The sequence below is a fragment of the Daktulosphaira vitifoliae genome, unplaced genomic scaffold, assembly GCF_025091365.1.
Source record: "Daktulosphaira vitifoliae isolate Bord-2020 unplaced genomic scaffold, ASM2509136v1 Scaffold_1, whole genome shotgun sequence".
NCBI classification, from domain to species: Eukaryota; Metazoa; Arthropoda; class Insecta; order Hemiptera; family Phylloxeridae; genus Daktulosphaira; species Daktulosphaira vitifoliae.
The window spans coordinates 88628740-88639529 of record NW_026099572.1 but is presented as its reverse complement, the minus strand read 5'-3'; the positions used below and the strand labels follow the sequence as shown (position 1 = coordinate 88639529).

The 10790-nt window shown below is 31.3% G+C and overlaps 1 protein-coding gene across 1 annotated transcript in view; it reads left to right on the top strand.

Annotated features, from left to right (window-relative positions):
• Window positions 1-10790, top strand: part of LOC126895601 (dolichyl-diphosphooligosaccharide--protein glycosyltransferase subunit 2) — a 15215-nt gene that overhangs the window by 3350 nt on the left and 1075 nt on the right. Inside the window, exons 6-10 of the mRNA XM_050667668.1 lie at window positions 3025-3203; window positions 3270-3463; window positions 5528-5743; window positions 5823-6027; window positions 10535-10726. Of these exons, the coding sequence (XP_050523625.1) occupies window positions 3025-3203; window positions 3270-3463; window positions 5528-5743; window positions 5823-6027; window positions 10535-10726 (986 nt within the window). The remainder of the gene's footprint in view (window positions 1-3024; window positions 3204-3269; window positions 3464-5527; window positions 5744-5822; window positions 6028-10534; window positions 10727-10790) is intronic.

Sequence of the window (10790 nt, the reverse complement as noted above, 5' to 3'; positions counted from 1 at the left end):
TAACTTTTTCAAAAATGAACATATCAATATAATTTTTTTTTATATAGATGCTTGATGTCATTACTTATCAGTTGGTATATTTTTTTTGTAAATTCGACCTTTTTTCTGCCCACAGGGGGGGATTTAAAATGACAACTTTTACACAAAAAATTAACTTTTTCAACTTAACTTTTGAAAATGTTCCGGAAGGTCTGACACTTTTATATATATCTTAAATTAAAGCTAATGTAATGTACTTTAATTTGAAAAAAAAAAATTTGACCTCTGGACTTGTCTTCATGGTGAAAACGGCTACCGAATGCTATTTTTGTGTGAAAATTTTCGATTTTATTATTTATATTATATTTAACTTTATAATGCTATAACTTATTGAAAAGTTTATGGATCCACACAATTTTTTTATGAGAAATAATATTTTTTAATAAACCTTTTTTCATTTGACATACTTTATCTTAATCGAGATATTAATAAGGAACCAGCAGATCAAGTAGCTTTTGGAATAAAACACCAATTTTTTTAAAATTANAACTAGCAGATCATGTAGCTTTTGGAATAATCCACAAATTTTTTAAAATTAAACACTATCTAAAGATTTGCATCGAAGCGTTTATTTTTGATAGTGATTTTAATCACTGTCAGATATCATTATACTTGATCCAACTATGCCACGTCACCACTGTGCCGCGACCCCCCTGTGCTGGGTTTTTTTTTCATTGATGCCACAGCCTCTCATAACTCTTTCTCATTAATTAAATCTACCAGTCCCTCATTCCTAGCGATATCCTCTAGAGTCTCTTTTGGGTAATCCTTGATCAGTAATTTTTCAAAATACATTTTCCACCTTTTTTTCACATCATCACTCGATAACACCCTTAAATCAACACTTTTTATACACCTTGCGTAGTGATAATCTCTAGACCTTTTTTCTCTTACTTTTGCAAGTCTATAGATTTCTTTCTCGCCTTCCTTTGTTCCTAGCCTATCATACAACTCATCATACCTCTTAAACTTCGCCTCACTTACTGCACACTTGGCTTCTTTGCACAAGCATTTATACTCCATCCAATCTTTTCTCCTTTTGCTCTTCTGCCATACTTTGATTTGATTTTTCTTACTTTCTATAATTTTTTGAATGCCTCATCTCACCGTCCATTTTCCTTGTTTCCTGGCATTCTACTCCTACTCTCACCAACAATTTCCTTTGCAGTATTCTTTACACAACTAGCAAATCCAAATCACACATCATTTATGTCTTCCTCGACATTCCACACCGTCCTCTCTTTTACCGTCTTTACAAACTCCATTACCATCTAATTTGTGTAGTTACACTATCGTCTGATATAACTTTACAATCTTTTACTCGTTTTACACTCTTTCTCTTCCACATATCTGTAATCTATTTCTCCCACTTTTATAAGTTATATAATGTTCTTCCCTCTTTGTAAAATAAGTATTAACCACAGCAAGATCATACAATACTGTGAAATCCAAGATTCTTTCTCCAGCCTCATTCTTCCTACTAAAACCATACCCTCCATGTACTCTTTCATATCCTCTCCTCTCATTACCTACATGTCCATTCATATCTTCACCTATCATCATATCCTCTCCTCTCATTACCTACATGTCCATTCATATCTTCACCTATCATCATATCCTCTCCTCTCATTACCTACATGTCCATTCATATCTTCACCTATCATCATATCCTCTCCTCTCATTACCTACATGTCCATTCATATCTTCACCTATCATCATATCCTCTCCTCTCATTACCTACATGTCCATTCATATCTTCACCTATCATCATATCCTCTCCTCTCATTACCTACATGTCCATTCATATCTTCACCTATCATCATATCCTCTCCTCTCATTACCTACATGTCCATTCATATCTTCACCTATCATCATATCCTCATTGCTAGGTACCCCTTGCATCACCTCATCTATCTCTCTCCAAAACACTTCCTTGTCTATTTCATCACATCCTACTTGTGGTGCATAGGCACTTATTACATTCAACACTTTTTCTTCAAATATCAATTTTATGACCATAATTCTATCACTTTTCCTAGTTACTTCTACTACACTACTTTTCATCTCCTCATCCATTATTATCCCTACACCATTCTTTTTACTAGACTTACCTGAATATGTTATTTTATAACCCTCACCTATTTCCCTTGATTTCTCTCCTTTCCACTTAATTTCCTGCACATAACAAATGTTAACTTTTCTCCTCTTCAATACTTCTACTAATTTTCCACTTCTACCAGTTAATGTTCCAACATTCCAAGTACCTATTCTTACTTTGTTTCTATCTTTTTCCCTTATACACAAGTCCAGCCTAGAGTTAAGTGGTGATGTCCCTACACTGTTGACACAATAAGCGTTGGGTAGACCTGTACACATGACTGGTGAAACAGCTTTTAACTTAATTATATACATTATAATAGACATATTCACTAATATTAAAAACTTAAACCTTTTTTTATAAATAATGGGTAAATTAAAATGTATAATATTCTTGAAAATAACGGTTGATCATTAAATACTTTTCAGTAATAATTTTTTAATTAAACAATTATTTTCTATTAAGTATAATAAATAATGAAAGAATATAACTTTATGTTATGATAAAATTATAAATCAATATAAATTTTATTAAAAATTATGTAAAATCAGCAAACTTATGTGAAGTCACAGGATTACTTTATTTTAATAGTAATAATTTGAACATTATTTATTTTCATATTAAAAATTAATTTTATTCAAATTATATGTAAGTTATTTTTCCCTACCTAATATTATAACGACCATGAATGATTAATTTATGGTTAAAAATTATTTAAATAAAACATACAAAATATTATTATTAAAAATCTCAAATTTTCACAAAATATCTATTTTAATGTATATAATAAAGTTAAAAGGGTTCTTATTAAAATTTCAATGATGGACTTTTTTTTGATCCACCATAATACATATGTATTAATAACACCAATATTTCTGACCGTAAAGCTCTCGTTTTGATTGGAATATACAAGTTTTGTGATGCTGTTAAGTGTGATCCAACATTTCCTTTACAAAATGACCAAGTTTTAATGTTCAGTAATTATTTCCTATCACGAAAGTCTGTACAAACTCTCAAAGGAGCTCATTATTTATTAACAGCCTTAAAAACTTTATCAAGTAATAATGTAAGTAACTAAATTTACTTTTGATACAAACTAATATATTTTTAATTCATTTATTTTACTTATTAGTATCATTTACCCATTGCCACTACACTTGTTAAACCTATGGGAGGACTTGATGATACTCAAAAAATCTTGTCAGTACGATTTACCAATCTTCTTGGTGAACCTCTTCCAACAACTCTCTCAGTTGGCGTAGAATCAGCAATGCTTAATAATAAAGTTGTTATGTCAAAAAATAAATTCAGAAGTACTACTGACAAGTAATATTTAAATTTTTGAAAAATGTTCTCTATAAATAAACCAGTAATAGATAAAATAATTAAAAAAAGAAAAGTGACATTACAAAATTAAAGACATGTACTGAGAGATATGTCCTTATATCATAGCACACTGTGATAGAATATTATATTGATTTTCTTTTTTTAAGTAAAGTCTTTTAATAACTATAATAAAAAACAATTAATACTGATAAATGTAAATGATATATATTATCAAGAATTAATGAAAACAAAAAATCATAGTGTTTTTCATCTATGATATATTCTTATAAAATTAGTTATGTTACGTCACTTCTTCTAAGGCAGCACTTGTAGTAGAGATATTGAAAAAAAACTTATGTCTAAACTCAACAGAATATATAATTGGCTCAACACTAGCCACTGAATTTCTCTTATAATAAAACATACATCTTTTTGTGAATTTTTTTTTTTGCTTTTGTTAAATTATTTTTCCAATTAACATACATAATCAATTAGCTTATAAAATAGGAGATTATGTAATTACGAAAATGACTGTTCAACTTAAGGATTACTATTTTAGAAGTTATTAACATTTTTATACCTAGATGAAAGGAAGAGGGAGGCCGAGAAATGTCTAGTGATAAAAAATGAAGCACCTGTGCCATACTTACTATTAAATTGTTAATCACTTCTGAAAAACTGTACCAGTCATTTGCTTCATTACATTTTTTTTTTTATACATATATGCTAGTTTTATAAACTACTGCTGTTACTGTTATTTATTGAAGGTGTATTGAATCATGTGATAAAAAGAGTCATGGTATGGGACTAGAACCCACAACCCAAGGCGTTATAAAGACAAACCTTAACTTTAGGTCAACGTATGCATATGATTCACTATACACTTTCATGTAGGTTGACAGTGTGACGTGTAGCTTTGGGAAACTCTGTATCGTTTCAATGTATAAGATGTAATTAAAAAAAAACCCAGCACAGGGGGGGTCGCTGTACAGTGGTGACGTGGCATAGTTGGATCAAGTATAATGATATCTGACAGTTATTAAAATCACTATCAAAAAAAAAAATCGCTTCAATGCAAATCATTATACAGTATTTAATTTTAAAAAATTGGTGGATTATTCCAAAAGCTACATGATCTGCTAGTTCCTTATTAATATCCTGATTAAGATAAAGTATGTCGAATGAAAAAAGGATTATTAAAAAATATTATTTCTCATAAAAAAATTATGTTGATCCATACACTTTTAAGTTATAGCATTATAAAGTTAAAAATGTAAAAAATAAAATCGAGAATTTTCATACAATAATAGCATTCAGTAGCCATTTTCACAATGAAGACAAAATTAAGTCCGAAATTTTTATTTTCCATAATAAAGTACATTATATTAGCTTTAATTTAAGATATATATAAAAGTGTCAGACCTTCCCGAACATTTTCAAAAGTTAAGTTGAAAAAGTTAATTTTTTGTGAAAAAGTTGTCATTTTAAATCCCCCTCTGTGGGCAGGTCTAGGGTCAAATTTATAAAAAAAAACATACCAAATGATAGGTAAAGACATCAAGCATCTATAAAAAATAAAATTATATTGATTTGTTCATTTTTGAAAAAGTTATGGTAGTTTTAAGTAAAAAAAATTGAAAAATCTCGAAAATTAGCGATTTTTAAATTTGTAATTCTTTTGGAGGTTTCCCCCATTTTTGAGGATAATGTCTTTGACTAGATATGATTTGTGATCTTTTGACGTATCATTGAAAGAAATCGGTTCAGTGAGAGCTGAGAAAAAGTGGTAACAGACACACAAAAAAAAAAACACATTATAGTAAAATTAATACCTTCTCAGCTTCGCATCGAAGCTAAAATGAAGCTGACACACCTATAAGAAATAATGGATGAACATAAGAAATATTTTATAAGATATAAATGGAAATACATATATAACTAATAAAAGCAAAAAAAAAATTTATTTTAAGAGAATTCAAATGATAAGTGTTTAAAAAATCACCTTGTATAGGCAGCTATTAATTACTTATTAATCATAAATAATTCAATGATTTTGTATCACAGAACTATTTATGAGTTAAACTTCAATGAACCGGACCTTTCCACTGGAATTTACAATTTAGTGATAAGTGCAAGCCCTGTACAACCTATCAAGGTACCTCTAATTGGTCATACAGCTATTCCACTTGAAGTAAAAGTAGCAGCTCCAACATTAGATATTGTTGATTTTAAAGTTGGTACAACAGATAATGACCAACAAACTGGACCAACATTTCAGAAGTAAAGTTTTGAGATAATAGAAAACTTTTTATATCAATATTTTATTTGTATTTACATTATTACATTAATTTTTGTGTAGCTTGAAATATAACGAAAAGTTAAGTACTCCACTCAAAGCTGATAATATGCAAAGAATTATTATACGTTTCTCAGTAAAAGACCCCATAACTAAAAAGAATACTCAAGTGCATCAGGCTTTTATTAGGTTTACTAATTTAAAAACTGGATCTCAAAATGTATTTGTTGCAGAATTAGACTCTCAAAACAACTATAAACTTGATATGGTATGTTATAATAAAAGATTATTTTAATTTTTAATTTTGACAGAGTATTATTTTACAAATATATAATATGAAATAAGTTTCTAACATTATGTTAGAAACTTATTTCAAAGTCCTCTGTAATAAAGGACTTACCTCTAATTCTAAAAAAAAAAATATCTTCAACACAATAATATGAATTTTGATCTCTATAACTTAAAAATACCCGTGTAGACTAAAAAAAAATGTCACTTGTTTCGTTTTCAGAGTAGACTGTATAAAATTCGAATTACTTTTAAACTATTTATTTAGTAAGAAACTCGATAAAACTTAACACTTTTCGCTTAGTTTATTATACTTTATTTTACATATACATGTTGGCGTGCGCGTCGTGCCGTTCTTTACAATGACGAGTTCATCGTTCGACGACTATATTACAATAAAAAGAAATCGGTACGCACCGGACAAACGCACTTATCATATACTATACTAACATACAAAATAAAACAACAAAAATGGATCAAACACGCCGGCCGCCTTGAAATTACAAATTTCAAAATGACTTATTTAATAAAAATACATAAATTAATTAAACAATCAAACCAAAATGAGACAGAAGTACTATTAAATATTAATAAATCATAGACAGTTAAAATTTTCAGAATAAATTGAAAACAAACAGATAATAACAACATATATCTACAATTTTTGACGACCTACTGGGATGAAACTTCTGGAGATGAGTTATTACCCTCAAACGGTAAAGGGCACAATTGGCGGACAGCGCGCTCATATTCCCCATTAACAGTTCGAACAAAGGCCGACCTCACCACACCATCCCTTCCTTCTCGAACGGTCACGATACGCCCAATACTCCATTTTAGCGGGAGCAAGTTGTCGTCACGCAACAAAACAACCGTTCCAACATTTAAGCGAGGCCCTTTATCTTTGGCCTATTTTACCCTCTCTTGCAAATGCCCAAGATACTCTTTGCTCCAACGTTTCCATAAATTCAATTTTTGGTAATTTCTTTTTGCAATGAAATGAGGTTGTACAGATTTAGTTCTATTATGTATGCTACGAGTGCTTTCGACAGCCTCTAAAACCTTATATCGCCTCTCAACAAAATCAATTAAATATGATACTTCCGCTGGTTCTTCACTATGTGAAATAGACTCCCATTCCTGCAATATGGTCTTGTCGAATTTCGAACAAATTAAATGAGTAAAAAGTGGGCCCCACCGTTCAGGGAAGAGTTTTCCCTCTATGTAGTTCTTCTTTTGGTTTTATTGTTACCGTATCATACTCGTTACTTTCCCTTATGTTTTGTCTCCATCGCTTTATTCTTTCCTAGTCTGCTTCTCCTTCAATTACCCTACTTGTTTTAAGAAAACTCTTCCTAGATTTTAATCGGAACTTTGCAGGTGTTATGTTGTACTATGGTCAGCTTGCACCTCTGTCCTTTCGATGTCTGTTGCGACATCACGTCTAATTTGTGGTGGTGCTATACCACTGAGCACATATAAGTTTTCTTTTTTGGTATGTTTCAAACATCCGTCATTATTCGGCGTGTTTCATTTATGGCCACATCCACTTTTTTAGTATGTACAGAGTTCCTCCACACTGGACAAGCATATTCTGCCGTAGAGAAACATAGTGCCATGGATGATATTCGTAATGTATCCGGAACGCTCCCCATTTGGATCCTACTAATTTTCGTATTATTCCATTCCTTGTGTTTACTTTTTTCTGTGTTTTTTCACAATGATTCTTGTAGGTAAGTGTTCTGTCTAATGTCACACCTAAGTATGTTGGTGTGTCACATTGTTCGAGAAATTCTCCTTGCCATTTTACTTTTATTTTTCTCTTCGCCTGCTTGTTACGTAGATGGAATACGTACACTTGAGTTTTGGACGGGTTTGGCTTCAGATGATTCCTATGATAATATTGTCCTAGTGTTTCCAACATTCCCTCCAGCTTATTTTCAACCATCTCAAAATTGTCACCTTGTGCCATTACGGCCAAATCATCGGCATATGCAAAATGTTGAGTCTCTTCTCCGATCGGCTGGTCATTTGTATATACATTAAAAAGTGTTGGTGCCATCACACTACCTTGGGGTAATCCTTCTTTTTGGATCCTCCATTTACTATTTCTACCCTGGAGCGTTACATAGAACCTACGGTCCTTCAGCATTGACCTCAGTAGCTCTACAAATCCAAAGTCCTTAGTTATGTCATAAACTTTCTTCAGCAGTAACCGATGGTTTACGGTATCGTACGTCGCACTTAGATCCACAAAAGCTGCCCCCGTAATCTTGCTCTTTTCAAAACCATCCTTTATATACTGTGTAACGTTTAAAACCTGCCCTGTACACGATTTCCCTCCTCGAATCCCTGCCTGTTGTTTTATCAGCTTTGTCTTTATGGTTTGTGATATGCGCTTTATTACTAATCTTTCAAATAGTTTAAATAAGTGGCATAACAGGGACACCAATCTGAAATTCTTTGCCTCGTTTGGCTGCTTTCCAGGTTTCAACAAGCCACACACATGTGCTTTCCTCCATTCCTTGGGTATTATTTTTGATCTTACTACTTTGTTGAACATTTCCAAAAGCCATTCTTTTTTCTTCGGCCCGAATTGTTTTATCTGTTCCGATAATATATCATCGACACCAGCTGCTTTCCTAGGATTTAACATATAGCTTCATCTAATTCTTCAGTTCTAAAAGGTTCCTGGAAATGATTTACTTCACTTTCTTTCGATCTTTGTGTTTTAATTTTCGCACTTTTGTTATTTGTCTTGCCATTCAAATTTAGCTGTCTGGCTATTTCATTGGGTTTCACATTTATATGTTCGTGTTGCTTTACCTTTTCACTATTTAGTTTTCTGAGTAATTGCCATGCTTTCTATTATTTTTCATATCTATTCCTTCAATTACATTTTTCTATTCTTCTCTTTTTGCTCCTGAGATATCTTGCATAACTTCCTCGCCCAAAGCAATGGTTTCTTCTGCAAATGAATCGGATTCATATATATCATTGTAGTTCCGCAGTTTATTTACGGTGGCTTGACTTAAACCAGGAATGTAGTTCTACATCCTCTAGGTATACATTTTCTTGAAATTGTTTTGACTAAATTTATAAAGTATAAATAATTTTTTGGGTCCGGTTCTATCCCTATTATTTCTTTATCCAGTAAAATCTTGAATTCACTCCAGTTCGATTTTTTAAAATTGTATCTTCTTCTAAAGGGTACTTCCAAGGGTTTCACCGCTGCTGTTACTTGTATCATAATCGGTCTGTGTTGTGATTTTGGGATGTGTTCTATTACACTCTTTTGATTCATGTTACTAATCTTTTCCGAAATGAAAATGTTATCGGAGTTGTACCCTCTTCTCCACCTCCCACTCTGAAATGAAGACTGTAACTTTAGATCATGCAGAAGCATTAAATTGGTAGCACTAGCCCATCTCTCTACACTCTCCCCACTTTCATCTGTGTCTATGTAGCTCCAGTTTATGCTTCTGCTATTAAAATCCCCTACTACTATATTGGTCTCCTCTGAACTAAAGTTTTTCGGTTTTTTAAAATTGAATATCTGGTTTGGGGGTTTATAGATCGATGTTACCGTGCATCTATCTAGTTTTATACTTATTATTTCAATGCCATCTTCTTCGGTGTACGATGTTAATTTTATTGCTATTTCGGGTCTTACAAACACTGCGCTCCCGTGTTTACTGTGTGATCTTTCCGCTACAAGACACTCCTTCTATTCTCGGTCTTTCATGGTGTCTATCTCTGTGTGTTTCTTGTATGCACAGTATGTCGCATTTATTTTCCTTGCATAGGTGTGCTAGAATTATCTCATTTTGTCTCGTTAATCCCTCAATGTTTATTGAGATCGTCGTAATAGCTGGCTCTGAAAAGGGCCTTTTAGAACTGCACTACGACCGGGTTTAGTAGAATTAGTAGACGAGATAAGATTAAAATCTTTGTAGAAAGACATTAAGTCTTTCTTGAGTATCTTCATTTTATCTCGTCGCTTCCAGGGGCACCACGCCGAGGTTTCTACTCTGCCCCCATTATAGTTCATTATGCATTACAAAAAATTTAGTTTTACCTAAGTATAAAATAGAATGTTAACCACTCTGTTTTAATCATTTTTTAATTTTTTCTATATTTCTTTGAATCCAATTTATATTCGGATCTATTAAAATTTGAGGTTGTACAATTTTAGCACATTTTTATTCATGTAGATTTTAATATCTTTCAAGAGCTATGATTAATATTCTCATTTTTCTATGGACCTTGATAATTCAAAAAGATATTGCTGTAATGGAAGTCTTAATTTACCCAAATATTGGTAATTAATAAAATAATTTCCAGGAAAAAGACTATCACCTTATAGTGTTGTTGTACTTAATTATTTTTTAAAAAATAAATACATATTTACTTATTATTTTATTACTTTTAAATGAATTTCAAAAACAAAAAATGTTATTGATCTTGAATTTGTAATAACATTCCAGGACATAGGTGTTAAATCTACATCTTTCAAACATTCTTCTGGCCTGTATACAATGGATTTGATTATTGGAGATACATTATTAAAAAATCCTGTTATATGGAAATTCAGTGATATAAAATTAAAATTTTCAGATACTGAAACTAAAATTGTTAATTCATTTGAAGATTTTTATAAACCCAAAAAACTTATTTCTGTAGGTATTTTTATATATTTTCCATATATTGATTATAATTTTTTTTTTTTTTTTTTTTTTTTTT